Genomic DNA, 19,664 nt, shown 5'->3' with positions numbered 1-19,664 from the left:
AGTTAGAACTAGAGAAGGAAAAACTAAAAATGCAAGAGAGAATAGAGCTGGAAAGACTTAAATTACAGGGTAATGGAAGTCAACAGTCTAATGCTTCATCGTTTCACGCAGCACAAAATGTTAGACTAGTGCCTAGTTTTTGTGAAAAAACAGTAGACAAATATTTCCCTCATTTCGAAAAAATCGCAGCAAACTTAAATTGGCCGTATGCGTACTGGCCAACCTTATTACAAACCGTGCTAGTGGGAAGAGCCGCCGAGGTTTACTCTGCGCTTAGTCTAGAAGATCCCGCGGATTATAAGACAATAAAAAACGCCATATTAAATGCTTACGAGTTAGTACCCAAAACATATAGGCAGAAATTCCGGAAGTATAGGAAATTTGAGCGGCAGACTTATGTAGAATTTGCCAGAGAAAAAGAAGACCTCTTCGATAGATGGGTTAGAGCGAAAAACGTAAATAATGACTATAATAGCTTACGCCAACTTATTCTCATCGAAGAATTTAAACAATGCGCCCCACAAGAAATTCAAATGCGAGTTGACGAAAGAGAAATTAAAACCGTTAAGGAGGCAGCTATAATGGCGGATACATATAATTTAACCCACAGGTGTTGGGAAAGAAATAAAATAACAAAAAACCAGTCAACCCTTCGTACAGAAGAGAAAATGTTAACCGAGCCGCGTGTTCCTAACGTATTTAATAAAAATTATAATCAAAGGGTCCCGCCCGCACCCGTTCCGAGAGAAAATAAAATATTCTGCTCTTATTGCAAGAAAGATAACCACTTTATATCCGAGTGTCGGATCTTAAAAAGGAAAAGGGAAGAAAATAAGTTTCAACCACATGCCTTTATTACACACAAAACGAGAAACGATAGTATTTACCAGTCTTCTTCCCCAAAGCTAGGGAGAAGCGAGAAAGAAAAAAACCCATACATGAAAAGATATGAGCCATTTTTATCCCAGGGTTATGTGTATATTAACGACCCTGAAGAAGCCAAGCCGATTAAAATATTGCGGGATACTGGCGCGTCACAAACTTTAATATTAGAAGGCGTGCTTCCATTATCGAAATCTACCTTCACCGGAGATATTGTATTATTACAAGGGGTAGGAATGACTATAAATAAAGCGCCCCTACACAAAATTAACCTAAAATCGGAATTATTAACTGGCCCAGTTATCATGGGCGTAAGACCCAAATTACCGATTCAGGGAGTGTCGCTGCTGCTAGGAAATGATTTAGCTGGAGGGAGAGTAATAGCTGATCCCATTGTCAGTGACCAGATAGTAGTAAACCATAAAACAGTGGGGGAGGAACGCATCGACATTTACCCGGTATGCGCTATTACCAGAGCGACCACAAGAAAACAACGACTAGAAAAGGAACACCTAGAGATACCAAACGATGAATTACGACTTGACGAAACTTTCATATCCCACCTGTTAGAACAACAGAATAATACGAGTAAAAAAATAAAATTAAATCTCCCAGAAGAAAATAAAACGGACGAATTAACTAGGGACCAATTTATAAGTGAACAAGGGAACGACCCAGAAATTTGCCTCCTCAAAAATAACGCCTTACCAAAAACGGAAACAAAAGAAGTTAGGGAGTGTTTTTTTATGAATGATGGAATTTTAATGAGAAAATGGCGCCCACTAGATGCTAATGTGGATGAGGAGTGGAAGGTAATAAGTCAAATAGTAGTTCCAAAGGTTTATAGACAAGAAATACTAAAAATAGCTCATGATACCGCCATGTCAGGTCATTTAGGAATAAATAAAACCTATGAAAAAATTCTAAACCATTTTTACTGGCCAAAACTTAAGCATGATGTGGTAAATTTTTGTAACTCGTGTCACACATGCCAGATGGTCGGAAAACCTAATCAAAAGATTCCGCCCGCACCACTCAGACCTATACCAGCATTCGAAGAACCCTTTAGTAGAGTACTAGTGGATTGTGTTGAGCCACTCCCTAAAACAAAAATGGGAAACCAATATTTACTGACGATTATGTGTACGTCGACTCGTTTCCCAGAAGCTGTTCCGTTAAGAAATATTAAAGCTAAGACTATAGTAAAGGCTTTAACTAAATTTTTCTGTTTAGTTGGAATTCCTTCAGCCATTCAATCAGACCAAGGCACAAACTTTATGTCTGGTCTATTTCAACAAATAATGAATGAGATGGATATTAAACAACACAAATCCAGTGTTTATCACCCCAAATCACAGGGAGCTCTCGAACGTTTTCATCAAACCCTGAAGTCCATGATGAAAAAATTCTGTTATCAATATAATAGAGATTGGGACGAAAGCGTCCATTTTGTTTTATTTGCTGCTAGAGAAGCTGTACAAGACTCTTTAGGATTTAGCCCCTTCGAACTTGTGTTCGGACATACTGTGAGGGGACCTTTAAAGCTATTAAAAGAGAAATGGCTAACGGAGAAAAATGAATTACATCTCTTAGATTATGTATCAAATTTTAAAGAGAAATTACACGGGGCCGTGAAAATAGCGCAAGAAAATCTGAAAAACTCCCAAAAACGAATGAAGGCTATATTTGATAAAAATAGTAAAAATCGTACCTTCGAAAGTGGGGACAAAGTTTTAATATTTTTACCCATCCCACATAATCCCCTACAAGCAAGATATTTTGGCCCATATGAAATAGAGAAAAAAATAAATGATGTAAATTATATCATCCACACCCCAGATCGAAGAAAAAAGAGAAGAGTTTGTCACATTAATATGCTAAAAGGATACGTTGACAGAAATGTGTTAGATATGGGTAAACCAGTTACAACAGTAACTAATATTACAAAAATAACCTCATCTGAAAATGTTTTAAATAACGATGAAAATACAATTGTCAGAGAGGAGGAAATGGGACAGAGTAGTTATCTAAAAAACTCGGAAATACTAGCTAATTTAAATAAAAAATTTGAACATTTGCCAAATGAGAATAAAAAGGAAATGTGTGGTTTGGTCAGTGATTTCAAAGATCTTTTTCCTGATGTCCCTAGTAAAACTACCTTTGCAGTACACGACGTCATAGTAGGAGACGAAAAACCCATCAAACAACACTTTTACAGAGTCAACCCCATCAAGCTTCAACAGTTGAGGGTAGAGATTAAGTATATGCTGGAAAATGATATTATTGAACCAAGCAACAGTCAGTGGAGTTCTCCCTGTATACTTGTACCAAAAGGCGATGGCACCTACAGATTTGTTACCGACTTTCGGAAAGTGAATGCAGTAACCAAAAGTGATTCATACCCGATTCCCAGAATTGATGATTGTATCGACAAAGTTGGCAAATCAAAATATGTCAGTAAATTCGACTTGATGAAAGGTTATTGGCAAGTACCTTTAACCGATAACGCTAAGGAAATTTCAGCCTTCGTGACTCCCGATGGACTATACCAATACAAGGTTATGGCATTCGGAATGAAAAACGCACCAGCAACATTTCAAAGGATGATGCATTCCCTTCTACAAGATATTCAAGGATGTGATGTATACAGTGATGATGTAATCGTGTACAGTATGACTTGGAACGAACATTTACACATCATAAGGCAACTCTTCCGTAAGCTAAGAGAGGCAAACCTGTCTGTGAACTTAAACAAAAGTGAATTTTGTCATGCAAAATTAAATTATTTAGGCCATACTGTGGGCCAAGGACAAGTTAAACCCATCACCGCAAATGTGGATGCCATTCTCGAGTATCCTATTCCAACCAACAAGAAACAATTAATGAGATTTCTCGGTATGGCAGGATTTTATCGGAAATTTTGTAAAAATTTCTCATCTATAGCAGGTCCTCTCACGGACCTCCTTAGAAAGGATGTAAAATACAAATGGAGTGAGACCTGTGATGCGGCTTTCAACAAAATAAAATCAACACTCATGGAGGGCCCAGCTCTCGCAACACCAGTTTTTACAAAACAATTCAAACTACAAATTGATGCCAGTGATGTCAGAATGGGTGGTATCTTAACCCAAGAGGATGATGAAGGTATCGACCGAGCAATTGGGTACTTCTCCAAAAAGTTGAACACTCACCAAAAGAACTATTCAACCATTGAAAAGGAATGTTTATCATTATTGACGACACTACAACACTTCGACTTCTATCTCAGCGTCACCATGTACCCTGTTCTGGTCTTTACCGACCATAATCCATTAACTTTCCTTGCAAAGATGCAAAACAAAAATCAGAGACTGACAAGATGGAGCCTTCTCCTACAAGAATACAACATTACCATCAAGCACATTAAAGGAAAAAACAATATTATTGCAGACGCACTATCTAGAGTATAATGTTACTAATGCGTGCTCCTTTGCCGACTTATTATTTTACAGAATATTGTTGGAACTGATTGTCTTAAAATCATGTGTACGTAACTACTAATATATTTTTTGCCTTTATTGTTGTTGTAAAAGTTTTTCATTTGTAACTCAAAACTTTTACTCTGACGGGGGGGAAGTGTAACAAGAGGCGTAGTATTAACTTTGACCTTGAATGGACTGGGTACAGAACCTAGGGTCATTCAGGTTGTCCCCATCCCTAAAAATAGAATTAGGAAAGGTTAGGAAGAAGAAGAAAAGAAAGGAAAGAAAAAGAGGTCTAAGAAATATACACTCCCTTATGAATATAAAACGCTGGGAGTAACAGCTTAACGGCAGTGAGAAAGAGTGAGCTAGTAGCTTCCACAGGCAGCCTTTCTCCCCGGCGGATTTGTTCAAAGGCGTCGTAAGAACTGTAACCTCAACCCACTATCACCAGAATCCACCTACTACCCAACTTGGTCATCCCTATTACTACGACGGAGGGTAAAGTACTTTTGATTATCATTTGACCAAACGTATTGAATATCATATTATATATTAAGTTCCGAGAATAGATTATTGCTTTGCCTAGTTTTCCCCACTAAAATTACCTTCCTCTTGTTACCCTTTTTCCCTCATATTTTAATATTGTGTTCATCCCCTTTTGTCCTGTTTAAATACTACTTTCATAAATATTTCTGTCAGCCTATCTTGTTTTGGTATGTTTTGTGTCTTTAATAAATTCCCTATTTTTATATAAAATACCTGCTTCTTGTATTTTTATAACTCTCCCTCAAAACCTTTTTCCCTACTCTTGCTTACGATAGCAAATACTGTGTTACGGCGTTGTGATTAGCCACCGCACCCATAACATCAACCAAGAAGACTAACCCAAGCACAAGTTTGCCTTAATTCCTCTTTGGACCCAGCAAACCACTCTCTCCCAAATTTCCCTTTGCGGACAGAAACCACACTCAATGATCTGAAAAATCACAGCTTCCCAAGTTTGTGATAGCATAAAAACCTACACACTTAAAAGGCATGTGGGCCTGATCTCATCCTAGCAATACTATTAAAAAAACTGCTGCACTGAGGTTGCCCCAGCTCTCTCCAAACTCTTCAACAAATGCCTTACCGAATCTTGCTTTCCTGACTGTTGGAAAATTCCTACCATTTTACAATGATACCAGTTTACAAGAATTCTGGCGAAAAAACTGACTCACTAAATTATCACACTATTAGTCTCCTTTTTTCTGCCAAAATGATTAAGTCCTTAATTAATGAAGCACGAGTCCACCACCTTATAGATACTAAACTCCTTTCTGACAAACAGTATGGATTTAAGCAAACCCGTTCTACTGCGGATATCTTAGCTGTAATCTGTAAACATACATACCATGCACTCAATAAGGCAGGGGAATCTAGAGCAGTAGGTCTTGACAGGGTATAACATAAAGGTTTTCTCATAAAAATCAAATCATATCACTGGACGAATACTTAACATAATCAAATCTTTCTTAAATAAGAGAAAAATTCAGATTTAATTATGATTAGACATCATCCCATTTTCCTAAACTTCAACCTTTATCTCAGTACAGTCAGTGGCAATGTCGTAGGGTTAGGACTACCTGGTTAACAGGGTCCTGGTAAAAATCCAAGAGTCAACATCAGGATCTGTTGTCCTCTGGTTATCTCTGCCTGTGTGGCAAGGACATGTCAGGAGTGGAACTACAAATTCATAGAGTGAGGATAACAATGTTGTTTCTGTGCATGTGCAATTGTCGTTTCTTTTGTGCATTCTTGACCAAACCTTTTCCAACTTTGTATGCAACTGCTGTTATGTGCATCAAGGGTAAAAACCTGCAATAAAGTAGGTATATAACAAATATCAGTGATAAACAAGAAGGACTTCATGCAAACCAAGCAATCCTAAAGAGCAATCTTTGTGAGTTCTCTGCACAAGTTTGATTCGCTGAACACGAATAACAAACACCATTGTTTTTTTTATTTTATTTATTACATTTTCACCCCAAACAAGGCACATTGACACTTTGTTGTAGGGGGCTACTATCAGGGACACAAGCATCAGGGGTACTGCGTAAGAAGTTGGGCAGCAATATGTCAGTTCACGTTGCACTTAAACTTCTGCATGTCAGTGCAGTCGGGGAAGCAGGGACCTGGAAGGGAATTCCAAAGTCTAGCTGTTCTGAGGAAGAAACTACTGGAGTAGAAAGCTCTCTTACATCTAGGGATCTCTACTGTGAAGGCGGCGGGGATTTAGCTGCTTGTCAGGTTTGTCAGGGGTATTTACGTCGAGGGGGCACAAATGCTTGCAGTTCGTCAGAGCATTCTCTGTTAAAGTACTTGTAGAACAGGCAGAGGGATGCAACATTTCGTCGATGGGACAGAGGCTGAAGTTTAGCTGACAGTTCAGGACCTATCAGATTGGTGACTCTCTTTTGAACCTTGTCTAGGAGCGAGAGACTAGTAGCAGATGCACCAGCCTAAAATATGACAACAATACTCCATACATAGGCGAATGGTGGCCTTATAGAGGTATAGGATACTTTCAGGCGTTAGTAGCTTTCTAGCACGGTAGAGAGAACCCACCTTCTTCGCAGCGGCCCTGGCAATGTTCTCAATGTAATTGTTCCAACTCATGTTTCCTATGAACGTTAGGCTAAGGAGTTTAAATGATGTACTTTCAGACAAAGAGTCATTGGCCATTGCTATTGACGGTAGGGAAGAGTTCTTGTAATTATTGAAGGAAACAAGTTTAGTCTTGGCAGCATTGAAGGTGACCATCCATTTTTGTCCCCATTCCACAACAGATCGGAGGTCATCCTCTAGTGTTTCTGCCATTTCTTTAGATATGTGTTCATTTGTTTTTCTGTCGTGTCTGTTATAGAGCGTGGTGTCATCAGCGTACATACCCATCTCACAGACAATTTTGTCAGGGAGGTCATGTATGAATATTAAGAATAGCAGAGGTCCAAGGATAGACCCCTGAGGCACTCCCGCATTTATATCATATTGTTTAGATGTACGATCATCAAGGACAACCTGGATTTTTCTCTTATCTAAGAAGAATCTAATTATGTTATGTATTCTTCCAGTGATGCCGTATGATCTGATTTTCTTGAGAAAATTGTGCACGCATATTTAACAAACAATTTGTTTTTTTAATTTAATTATTTTTTTTTTTACAAGAGTCCATTCTGCAAGATGTAATATTCTTACATATTTGAAGAATTCAAACTTTCACCTACATTTGTCTTTGTCTTTGGTCGGAAGAGAGTCAGGAATATCAAATCCTCCCTTGTCCTCATCGATCAGGCATACCCCAATACTTCCGTCCGGCCGAATCTTCAGTTCCACAACATGGTAGGCCAGATTGGTCATAGCAGGAATCTCAACCTTATATTGATCATCTTTATCGAAATTTTCTTCAGCATCAATGCTTGCAATCTCTTTCTTCTATTTCAAAAAATTACGAAAAACAACAGAACTGTGAAAAACTGAAAATAATATATGTATCATACATATATATATAACATAGGTTGGAATAATAATAAGATATAATTTTATAATAATATTTATAATACAAACAACTAAACATAATATTTATAATAATATTTATAATGCAATAATAATAATATTTTTAATACAAACGCTTCATAATAATATTTATTATACAATAAACAATAATATTTATAATACAAAGAATTCATAAAAATATTTTTAATACAAACAAATTAACAATAATATTTATAATTATTTTGTTTTTATTATTACACTTTCACCCCAAACAAGGCACATTGCCACTTTGTTGTAGGGGGCTACTATCAGGGACATAAGTATCAGGGGTACTGTGTAGGGAGTTGGGCAGCAAGATGTCGATTCACATTACACTTGAACTTCTGCATGTCAGTACAGTTGGGGAAGCAGAGACCTGGATGGGAATTCCAAAGTCTAGCTGTTCTTGGGAAGAAAGTACTGGAGTAGAAAGATCTCTTGCATCTAGGGATCTCTACTGCGAAGGGGTGGGATTTAGCTGCTTGTCGGGTTTGTCGGGGGTATTTACGTCGAGGGGGCACAAATGCTTGCAGTTTGTCAGAGCATTCACTGCTAAAGTACTTGTAGAACAGGCAGAGGGAAGCAGAAAAATTTCGTCAATGGGACAGAGGCTGAAGTTTAGATGACAGTTCAGCGCCTATCAGGTTGGCGACTCTCTTTTGAACCTAGTGTAGGAGTGAGAGACTAGTGGCAGATGCATCAGCCCAAATATGACAACAATACTCCATACATGGGCGAATGGTGGCCTTATAAAGGTATAGGATACTTTCGGCGTTAGTAGCTTTCTAGCACAGTAGAGAGAACCCACCTTCTTATAATATTTATAATACAAACAATTAATAATAATAATATTTATAATAATATTATAATACAATTAATAATAATATTTATAATAATATTTGTAATAATATTTACAATATAAACAATTAACAATGATGTTTATAATAATGTTTATAATACAATTAACAATAATAATAATATTTGTAATAATATTTATAATACAAATAATTAACAATAATATTTATAATAATATTTATATTACAAATAATTCATAATAATATTTGTTAATAAACTCACAGTAAATTTGGTTGGGAGGTTTGTTTTACAGCATATCAATCCCTTATTGGATTATTTAATGCCAAATCCAATAATTTTGTAAAATGTTTTTATGCTTAAGGTTCTTTAGGTCTTCAAATATTTATAGGATTTGATTTGATTGTTTTGTAGAAGAAAATCGTTGTTTTGGACTTTGCAAAACATGCCCTAACATGTATTACCACTCTGGGGCAAAATAAACATTGTAGCAATGGTAACAAATGGGGCTTCACCACTGGATATCTTTTAAGGTTATACCCAAGACTATAGTGAGAGTCCGAATAAGAGTCAGAGTAAAACTAAGAAGAAGAATCATAAAGTAAGCATCAGAGTAAGAGTAAGAGTCATGGTGGGAGTAAGAAGAGTCATGGTAGAAGTAAGAGTAAGAGCGAGGCTACCGAAAGTACAGGCCAATGAACATGACACCGTGACGTCATTACCAGATCAATTTGTAGGTATATGCTCTAGGCTAAAGGTCCCTATCAGCAGCAGTTTGTTCTCCAACATGGTTTATTCTTGCGTTGTTCCAAATTGCCGGGGAAATTATCCAAAAGGCCCCAAAGTACATATATTTTCTTTTCCTAAAGAGAAGGAGCAAGTCTCAATTTGGATACGTGCCATTAGATGGGAAAATTTTATTCTAACCAAATATAATAAAGTAAGTAATGTTATTTTTTATATTTTTTTACATAGGCGTCACCACTTATCAAGGCCTATAGGCCACTCAAGGATAAGGGTTAAAGAGTGTAGAGTAGTCAAAAGGACAATATAGTAATCGATAGTAATGGAAGTTCGGTAAATTTGTTAACTTAAGTGAAACGGCTCATCAGAAACTTGTTTACGTTGGACTTGAAGACAACCATATAATAGACAGCTGGAAAGCAGGAAAACGGAAGACAATTCCACAGGCGTGCAGTTCTAAGAAAGAAGCTTTGATCATGGAATCTATGTTTAGGTTTAGGCACAGATAAAGAGTGGGGAAAATTATTGATAATGTTTTCAGCTAGTCTAGTGTTTCTTGTGAAAGTTTGGCGAGGGGGGACCATAGATTGAAGCTCAGTCGAACACTTTCCATGAAAATAACGATAAAGCAGAGACAAACTCGCAACATCTCTTCTGTGAGATAGAGGTTGCAGTGAAGAGAAAAGGACATCTCCCACCAGGCCACAAAGTCTATTTTGAACGCTATCAAGGCAGGACAAGTCTTTTCTAGCAGCTCCTGCCCATATGTGGCAACAGTATTCCATCCTTGGACGCATCTGGCTCTTATATAGATAGAGAATTGCATGAGCAGTGAGATACCTACTGGATCGATAGAAGGATCCGACCATTTTTCCAGCGGCCTTGGCAACAGATTTGATGTACGTATTCCATTTAAGATCAGGAGTAAAGGTCAAGCCCAGAAGCCTGTCAAAACTTGAGGCCTCCCCAAGACGAGAGCCATTCATTTTAATTGATGCCAGATGGGGATCAGAACGTTGATGATGTAAAGATAGAAGCTTGGTTTTAGATGCATTAAAAGTAACCAGCCACTCTTTCCCCATTGTATAATGTGATCAAGATCAGAGGAGAGAGAATCGGAGAGAACTTGGTCGTTTACTGTCTTAGATGTGCTACCATAGATAGTAGTGTCATCAGCAAAAATGTCTACGAATGATGTAAGCATGTGATTTGGAAGATCATTAATGTAGATCAGGAAAAGAGTTGGGCCCAGGATGGACCCCTGAGGGACTCCAGCATTTATACTGTGAGCTTCTGATTTTTTTTAATAATTAAACGCGTATTTAATTAGAATTGTACTCAAGTACTTTCATAACGTTTGATAACATTCTTAATATAAATTACAGAAACAATACTATTTATTGCTAATACGGCAAATATTATATTGATATTTTTAACTGTTTATTTTCTTATAAGGCTAAAAAAGTCTATCAGGAAGGTTGAAAATTTGATTTAATTGTAATTTTTAAAATTGTAAACAAATAATTTTTATATGAGAATATTTTTGAAAATGTCCTCTTAAAGTCGTTTGGAAAATTAAATTAATCACCACACAGGTATTAATAAAATTAGCTGTGACTGAACGTTATATATTAAATTTGATTGTTTCTTTTTAGAATTATAAACAAATAATTTTTACATGAGAATATTTGTCAAAAATATATTTTTTTTAAATTTATTTACTTGCCTCCCCAAGAGGGCACAGTTAAACACAAGGTCGGTTTTTAATGTGGGAAAATCTAGCTCCCCAAAAAGGAGCACTCTGGATAGGAACAAAAATAGAATAAAAATTGTCTTAGTCATGAAAGGATTTCTCCTCCACTGAGCGAGGACAGAAGAAATGAAGTGTAGCATCAGAACAGATACTACACTGTGATCCTGTGCCAAAGATAAATGTTACCAAGGACAAGTTACTAATGTTCCAACTGTGTTTCAACTTACGTTTTTCTTTATTTCCAAACAAAAGTGGTGTCAAGTATATTAGAATGAAAACAAATATTGCATTTAAATTTTCTGCAAATAAGTAGTTTTCCGAATATTAAGCAATAAGTGGTGGCCATTGTTGTACGCGCAAGCACGCAGATTAACTCCCCCCCCTCCCGATTTAATATTGTAAATGTTTGTTTACAATCTTTTCTTAGATTTTAACAATAGTTCACTAGAAAGTTTCTAAATTGTGTTAAAGGGTTCTTAATTTCAACAAAATGGTTCCTAACATTGACTCGAGTGATGGCCGATGATGCTGCTCAGAAAAAGAACTAGATGCAAAAAAAAATAATGAAATAAGTTGAGGGACTCCAGAAACGGAACGTCATATCTTCTTGATGGTTACTCTGTTACTCTGTATACATCATGCATATGAAGGTTAACTATTTTCTCTGAGCAGAAAGGATACATCATGTTCAAGGAATAAAGAACTATTTAGTGCGGCAAGTCTCTAGAAATTGATTTCACACCATAAAAATTTCAAAATCATTATCTTATTTATGTTTCTGAATTTTTGAGATGAGGATTCATAATTTAGATTGTTTGGATTACTGTTCTCATTTTCAATGTTATTCTCACGTTTCAACCGATCTAACCTTCGACTTTCTTTCAGTGTATCTAGTTGAACTCAGGAATCTGTACGAAATTTTAAATGGAACCCTTCATTTAATCCACAGGTCCGAGCACAAAGACTTGTGATGTAACAGATAATGTACTATGTAAATTTCAGTTCTAAGTGACACTCTTCTAGAGGTTGAAGGTTCAATCCTCAGAGCAGGCTTTTTTCTTTACTTTAAGAGTCATCACTTATCAAGGCCCGTGGCCACTCTAGGATAAAGTGTTGAGTGAGACACCAAGATCAGTCATGGTGGAATTTGAGTAGGGCTAAATTATTTATATGGACGACTTAATAAGAATTTATTTACTAAGAATTCAATTGCGAATTATTTAAGCGTCATGGCTGACGAAATGCAAGCAATGCTACTTCTAAGAATTAAATAGTGAGTTCTGTTGGAAATTTCATACAGATTTCCGAGTTCAATAGAAAGATCCTCCCGAGTTCGACAAGATACAGCTAAAGAAGGTCAGAGATTACATCATTTGAAACATTGTGATAAGAACACTCAGGATGAGAATAATAGTTGGAATAATCCAAATAATCCCACATTATTTTATTTTCCTATTTGATTGGCTGCCATCCCCATCCAATTTGGATGCCTCAAACCACTGCCCCATCAATCCTGCCTTTGTATGCCACTATACACATCCCTGAATATATGTGTATGTGTGTGCATGACATTGTGTCTATGCAGGATTATTTTCGTTATAATTAAGATTGATTAATTAGGATAATTAATTGTTTGGATTTAAGACTAACAATGCATCATTTAAGACTTTCATGTTAAGATCAAATGCAATCAGCAAGAAACAAATTATCCATCTGCTATCTTCTGTTGAGATACAAGACGAATTTCAATTGGTTGAACTGTGCTAACACTTAGCCAATCAGAATATAGGAGGGAAAATATTTTTCATAAATTCTATTTTCATAATTCTATTATTAACTAGCGGGGGTACCCGGCGTTGCCCGAGTGTTTGTTTCCGGGACGGGGAGGGGGGAGTTTTAAAAAATGTTATGGTAGGTAAGTAGGAAGGATCAAACCCGGAGTCATGAGTAAAAGTGTGAAAAAAAACAAAAAAAAAAAACATCTGCAACGTAAACAGTTCGGCCACCAAGAAAAGTCCATTCCAGTTGTTTAGGAAAAAAAAAAAAAAAAACGACTACGGTAGGTCGGCGCGAATGTGAAAATATAATGTGAATTGTCCAGCACGCTAACCACTACGCCACAAAGCACTGCAGCTTAGTTTAGTGATTTTAAATAACTTCACATGAAAGAACTACGAAGCCAAACCGGTGTTCTCTTCTCAACTGTTCCTTGTGAACGATCTCCAAACGGTGTTAAGTGGTGGCAGGGGGAGGAGGAATTTATTAGAGAGAAAATATTTTACCACTTCCATTGATCTTAACCGATTTTGGCCGTGACTTCTCAGCAGAAAAAGTATAGAAATCTAAGATTATCGAAGAATTTGAGAAATAATAAGCCTATAACACACTTCAGATATTGTTCTGCCGTTTGTGCATATTATATTTGCATGAAATATCTTGATTTTTAATCCTATTAATGTCAAAATCAGACGGGAAAAAATGAGTTCATTTTATTTATATAGAGATTATAAATTATTTTCTACTTTTTTCTTCCAACTATGAATGTTCTTTTTTACATTTTCTTTTTATATTCTGTTTTACATTTTTTTACATTCTTTTTTACATTCTTTTTTACATTTTTTTTTACATTCTTTTTACATTCTTTTTACATTTTTTTTACATTCTTTTTTACATTCTTTTTTACATTTTCTTTTTACATTCTTTTTTACATTCTTTTTTACATTCTTTTTTACATTTTTTTTTTACATTCTTTTTTACATTTTGTTTTACATTTTTTTTTACATTCTTTTTTACATTTTCTTTTTACATTTTTTTTTTTACATTCTTTTTTACATTTTGTTTTACATTTTTTACATTCTTGTTTACATTTTTTTACATTCTTTTTTACATTCTTTTTACATTCTTTTTTACATTTTGTTTTACATTTTTTTCCATTCTTTTTTACATTCCATTTTCCAGTTCTTTCCATTCTTCTTGCATGAAGAGTATGTATTTCCTCTTGTGATAAATTAGTAACCCTTATCCTCAAATGGCGTTTGGGCCTTGATAAGTGGTGATTCCCAAGTAAACAAACCGAGATGAGAGCACCCACCTCCACAAGTGACAAATTTACCTTCACCATGACTAATATTTTTGCAAACTTTTTAAAAAATCCAAGGTGTGGTTACTGAGAAAAGTACAAACAAACGAACAGACGAACAATTTTAGGACAATTTTACTCCAATAATGCCCCCTAGTGGAGCAACCAGAGTTATCCCAGAAAATTTGTTCTAGCAAAATTTACTTTTACCATAACTAATGTTTGTGCAAAATTTTTAAAAATCCAAAATGTGGTTATTGAGAAAAGTATGAACAAACAAACGGATGAACAGGAGTGAATTACTAGGTCCAATCCCTCCTTTGTTAGGGGACCAAAAAAAAAAAATTGTGCCCATCAAAAAAGCACATCACCAATACAAAAGAATGGTAAAGATTATTTTTTTATGAATTAACAAGTTAACATTTATTAAGGCTCAAAAACCACTCGAGGATCAGGGTACATGAGTTGCTAAGTGGATAGAATTTGATTATTGAAGTTGACAGCTCAACAAGAATTTGTTATCACTGAACTTGAAAATAATCATGGATAACATTACACAGGATGACTCCTCAAAAATGCCACTTACAGAATCGTTAATAAATTTCACAATCTTTTCTACAATCCAACCATATATGATACGAATAAACTCTGAACTTGGGTATAGCTGACCACATATGGAGGGAAAAGATAGAAATATGTATTATAAATAACACTAATGACAATCAATTAAATTGGACATCATAAAACAATATTAATGACTTCAAACTATTGTTGCATACTGCAATAACAATAAATCATATAAATCATAGCATTATGAAAAATATACAATGTAATACCTTCAAAAAAACAACAGCCTTATTTGCACAAACTGATCTTAAACTTCTGATAATGAATGCCATATCTCATACTAGCAGAGAAACCTGACGCTATCGGGGATTGAATGAGGATCAACAAATGTTCCACCCTCCCATACCTTTATTACTATTGGAATTGGTGAAATCTCATATTTTTTAATCAAGTCGATTGATTGATTACCTGCTCTAGTTAGGGACCCCATTTGTACAGTGTAACATGAGGAAGCTTCAAATGTCTCCCCGAAGTGACTTAGTCCACAATACATTGTAGTCTACATTGCACTGTAGAGAATCTTGTGTTGATTTTATAGGATCATCTATACATAATGGTTTCACTTAAAGTTTAAAATGCAAAAGTCAAGTATCATGGTTTAATTGTGCTCTAAACAGAAACATTCATTTCAAACACATCCCTGTCTTATAAAAGAATGCATCTACCATTTACTCTTATAGTTGATTTTATAGGCTGGGCCTTTCTGCTTGTGCAGTGATAAAACTTCAAATGCTTTTGTGATGGTAGGGTGTATTAAAGTGTAAACTTTGACCAAAATCGAACCTCCTTCTTTAAAGGGATTTTTTCGATTATCGATACCTATCAGTCGCATTCTGATACAAACCTACGTAAGAACACTACCAGGCACACAAAGTACCTTTGAGTGAATTTTTTTTTTTAAATCGGTCCAGTCATTTCCGAGTCCATAGGAAACGAACTCACACACACAAAGTTCCTTTTATATAATAGTAGATAGATAGATTCATGTGGTTTGCCCACAACTTGAAATTGAATATGAAACCGACTCACCACACTGGCATTTATTTTCCCGTCCTCAGTGAGGTTGCTATGTCGTACAAGTGTGACGTTCTCCACGGGATGAATCACGCCGGAAATCATGCACAGCACCTGATGGGATTTCTTCCGTAACTTCTTGATGATATCATTTTCCAAATCCAGAACTCTGAAAATAGAGAATTAAATGATGAGAGATGAAAAGCATTGCTTCCTCCAGATATATATATATATATATATATATATATATATATATATATATATATATATATATATATATATAAATGTGTGTATCTTTCCCAGATACAAACCTGGAAATTTTTATGTTCACGCAGTACTTACAGCACCTAGCATTCCCAAATGGTCACTCATCTGGTAATGGCCAAACTCATCATTGCTTAAGTTCGGTGCTCTAACGAGAACCAGTGTATCAAAGTGATTGTGCCGGGAGAGATGCACCCTCAGTCTTTGTTAAGACATGCAGCTAAGAAAAAGAAAACTCTGATAAGAAACACGAGGTCTACTGTATGTTCTGTCCGTGGCATTCAATTGCACTGGCTGAGATTAGCAGTTGTTCCAAAAATGTTGATGATTCTACACAAGCCCTCACTACTATAAACAAATCTTCTGCGTGGATTTTGGACAGCTTAATTGTTGTGTGAACTTCATATGTCGAAATCAATGGGAAAATCCATTTATAAGTGAAAATGTGTATGTGTGCGAGGACACTTCTCAACCTATATACTCAAAGAATCTTTAATCTACAGGCTTGAAATTTGATATATAGGGTATTCAGATATGCGAAACGCTTTTTAATCGGTTTTCATTTGGGAAAAAAAGGGGCTGCTAAGGGGTCAAAATTAAAAAATTGGTGGTTGGGGATCATCGGATTTTTATCTGTTTATCAATTTGACAACTCTTTTACGACTGCACATGTGCAGATCGTTCATATGACAGCTTCTTTCTGTTAAGAATAAGTAGGTTTGAAAACACTTTTTAAAGTCGTGGCAAGCTGGCCTAATGGTTACTTGAGTCACTGTTGTTAGGCTTTGGTTTTGATCTCAGCTCAAGTATTTTTTTTTACTTACAATAAATGAACTGTGTAGAAAAAATATAATACTCGGTTTCTTTCCATTTTTTTAAATTTCATTTTATTTTTAAAGGAATTTAACGTTACGTTTAATACCGGGTAATGCTTGGTACATCTGCTAGTATGTATATAAAGCATACTTGATACTTTATATATATATATATATATATATATATATATATATGCTGTATATAATTTTTGTTTTTTAAGTGAAGGTCTGTTGTGTTGATAAGAAAGATTCTGATTCATGGGTTGTGAAACACCTGACAAATTGTTTTTTCCACGCACTGACGAAGCCTAATATGCAAAGTTATAATTGATGAGCTGTTATATACTTGTATGTCAACACTGGGGACCGAAACAATTGCACGCAAAACATTACCAATAAAAAGTCCAACATTTTGAAAATGAGTAAATATGAGTAAATACTTCTTTTTTTTTTTTTTACATGGTAGTCACCACTTATCAAGGCCCGGAAGCCACTCGAGGATAAGGGTCATTGCATGTACAGTAATCAATGGGATAATATCACGTTAATCGTTAGTAATGGAGCTTTGATAAAGTGTCTTACTTAAGGAGGCGGTTTATCAGGAATTTGTTTATGTTGGACTTGAAGACATCCAAGTTGTAGTCAGGTGGGAAACAGGCAAACGGAAGAGCGTAAATATTTGTGTGTGGTATCCTTAATAAGAAATATTTATAGCTCTAGTATCACACTATTGAGCTATCTAATAGTGAACTTTATGCTATTTGTTTATATGTCATTACTATCACAAGTAGTTAAATTACATACACACACACATATAGTTATTAGTGATAGGACGATTCCAATATTGTTTTCTGATTCTGATACAATTACTGATTCCGTGCTAAATTCCTGATTCCGATATAATTACTGATTCTGATACAATTACTGATTCCGTGCTAAATTCCTGATTCCGATATAATTACTGATTCTGATACAATTACAAACATAAAAGCACACTTGTGAAGAGGTGATCTATAGATTTTAATTTCACTGGTAGTTTTAAATCAATAAATATTTATTATTTTATTAGTACTACCAGCAGTGGATGATTTTGTCTTAAACAAAATCAAATTAAAAAAAAAAGAAAGATAATTAAAGGAATTGTTTATGGCATTGGAAAATAGGCACAATTTTTCTGATTCCGATATCTTAAAAAGTTCTGATTTTTCCGATTCCGATTAATCGTCCCAACACTAATATATATACATATAATCTGAAGAAAGATGTTTTCAATTAGTTCAGTAAGTACACTTCATTAGGTTAATTATTCTACAAAGCTAAACATTCTCTCCAGCAAGGAATCAAAATGTTTGTCAAACAAATCTGTTGATTTAGATCCACCGTATTTTCAATCAGTTACTCAACATTATCCTTAAACGTATGGGTAGAACTATTCGGTACGGATATGGTGCAAGACTTCTCAAAGAATCAGGTACATCTAAGGATGGAATACTGTTACCACATCTGGGCAGGAACTACTAGAGCACTTATCCTGCCTTGACAGAGTTCAAAATAGACTTTGTAGCCTAGTGGGGGATGCTCTTTTCTCTTCCCTGCAACGTCTCTCCTACAGAAGAGACATTGTGAGTCTGTCTCTGCTTTATCGTTATTTTTATGGCAAGTGCTCGTCTGAGCTCCAATCTATGGTCCCCCTGGCCTGAATTTCATGAAAAACACTCGTCTAGTTGAAGCCACTATCAATAATTTCCCCCACTCTTTATCTATGTCTTAACCTAAACATAGATTCCATGAACAAAGCTTCTTTCTTAGAACTGCACACCTGTGGAACTCTTTTCCAACTGACTACAATATGGTTGTCTTCAAGTCCAATGTAAACAAGTTCTTGATGAACCATCCCCTTGAGTAATCCAATTTACCAAATTTCAACTACTAACAATTACTACTATATATTCCCTTTGACCACTGTACACTCATTAACCCTTATCCTTGAGTGGCCTCTGGGCCTTGATAAGTGGTGACTCCTTGGTAAAAAATAAATAAATAATAATTAATAATAATAATAAACATAATAATAAATAATGATAATAATAATAATAATAATAAAAGATTACATGGTCATCTTCAAATCTAATGTTAACAAATTCCTTCAATCATTCTAAATCGTCTCATAATAATCTTCATTTCTCAACTGACAAACATTCTATCTCATTAACCTTTACCCTCAAATGATTTTTGGCCTTGATAAGTCGTAAAAAAAGAGGGAATAAAAATAAGCCAATCTCATAAAATGGACTTCAGATTCAAAAAGGAAAACAAGCAGGCATCAAATTAATAAGCCTCTTGATCATACCCCGAGAGTGTTCAAATCTTTCAACTCTTAACTCCTCAGGATCTTGAGTCACTTTTCTTTGAAGTGTTCAGAATGACCCGACTTCCGTCTTCGTTTAGCAACCGACCTTTTGAAAAATTAAGGTCACTTGACAATTTTCAAATTTAGTATAAAGACCCTTGAAATTACTCAGTGTCAACTTAGGTCATAATGCTGCTGCTATTATTATTATTATTATTATTATTATTATTGGTTACTCACTCGTCCTCCTCCTCCTAAAAAAAAAATAATAATAATAATAATTCCAGTG

The 19,664-nt window shown here is 35.3% G+C and overlaps 1 protein-coding gene across 1 annotated transcript in view; it reads right to left on the bottom strand.

The window, feature by feature from the left end:
* The window catches only part of LOC145286237 (gasdermin-E-like), a 107,386-nt gene that overhangs the window by 26,283 nt on the left and 61,439 nt on the right, over positions 1 to 19,664 (bottom strand). Inside the window, exons 2-3 of the mRNA XM_080135057.1 lie at positions 15,962 to 16,115; positions 7,610 to 7,817 (exon numbers count right to left, since the gene is read on the bottom strand). Of these exons, the coding sequence (XP_079991183.1) occupies positions 7,610 to 7,817; positions 15,962 to 16,115 (362 nt within the window). The remainder of the gene's footprint in view (positions 1 to 7,609; positions 7,818 to 15,961; positions 16,116 to 19,664) is intronic.

Source organism: Euprymna scolopes, chromosome 10, assembly GCF_053919585.1.
Source record: "Euprymna scolopes isolate OS-2025 chromosome 10, ASM5391958v1, whole genome shotgun sequence".
Taxonomy (NCBI): domain Eukaryota; kingdom Metazoa; phylum Mollusca; class Cephalopoda; order Sepiida; family Sepiolidae; genus Euprymna; species Euprymna scolopes.
This window is presented reverse-complemented; position numbering and strand designations above follow the sequence as displayed.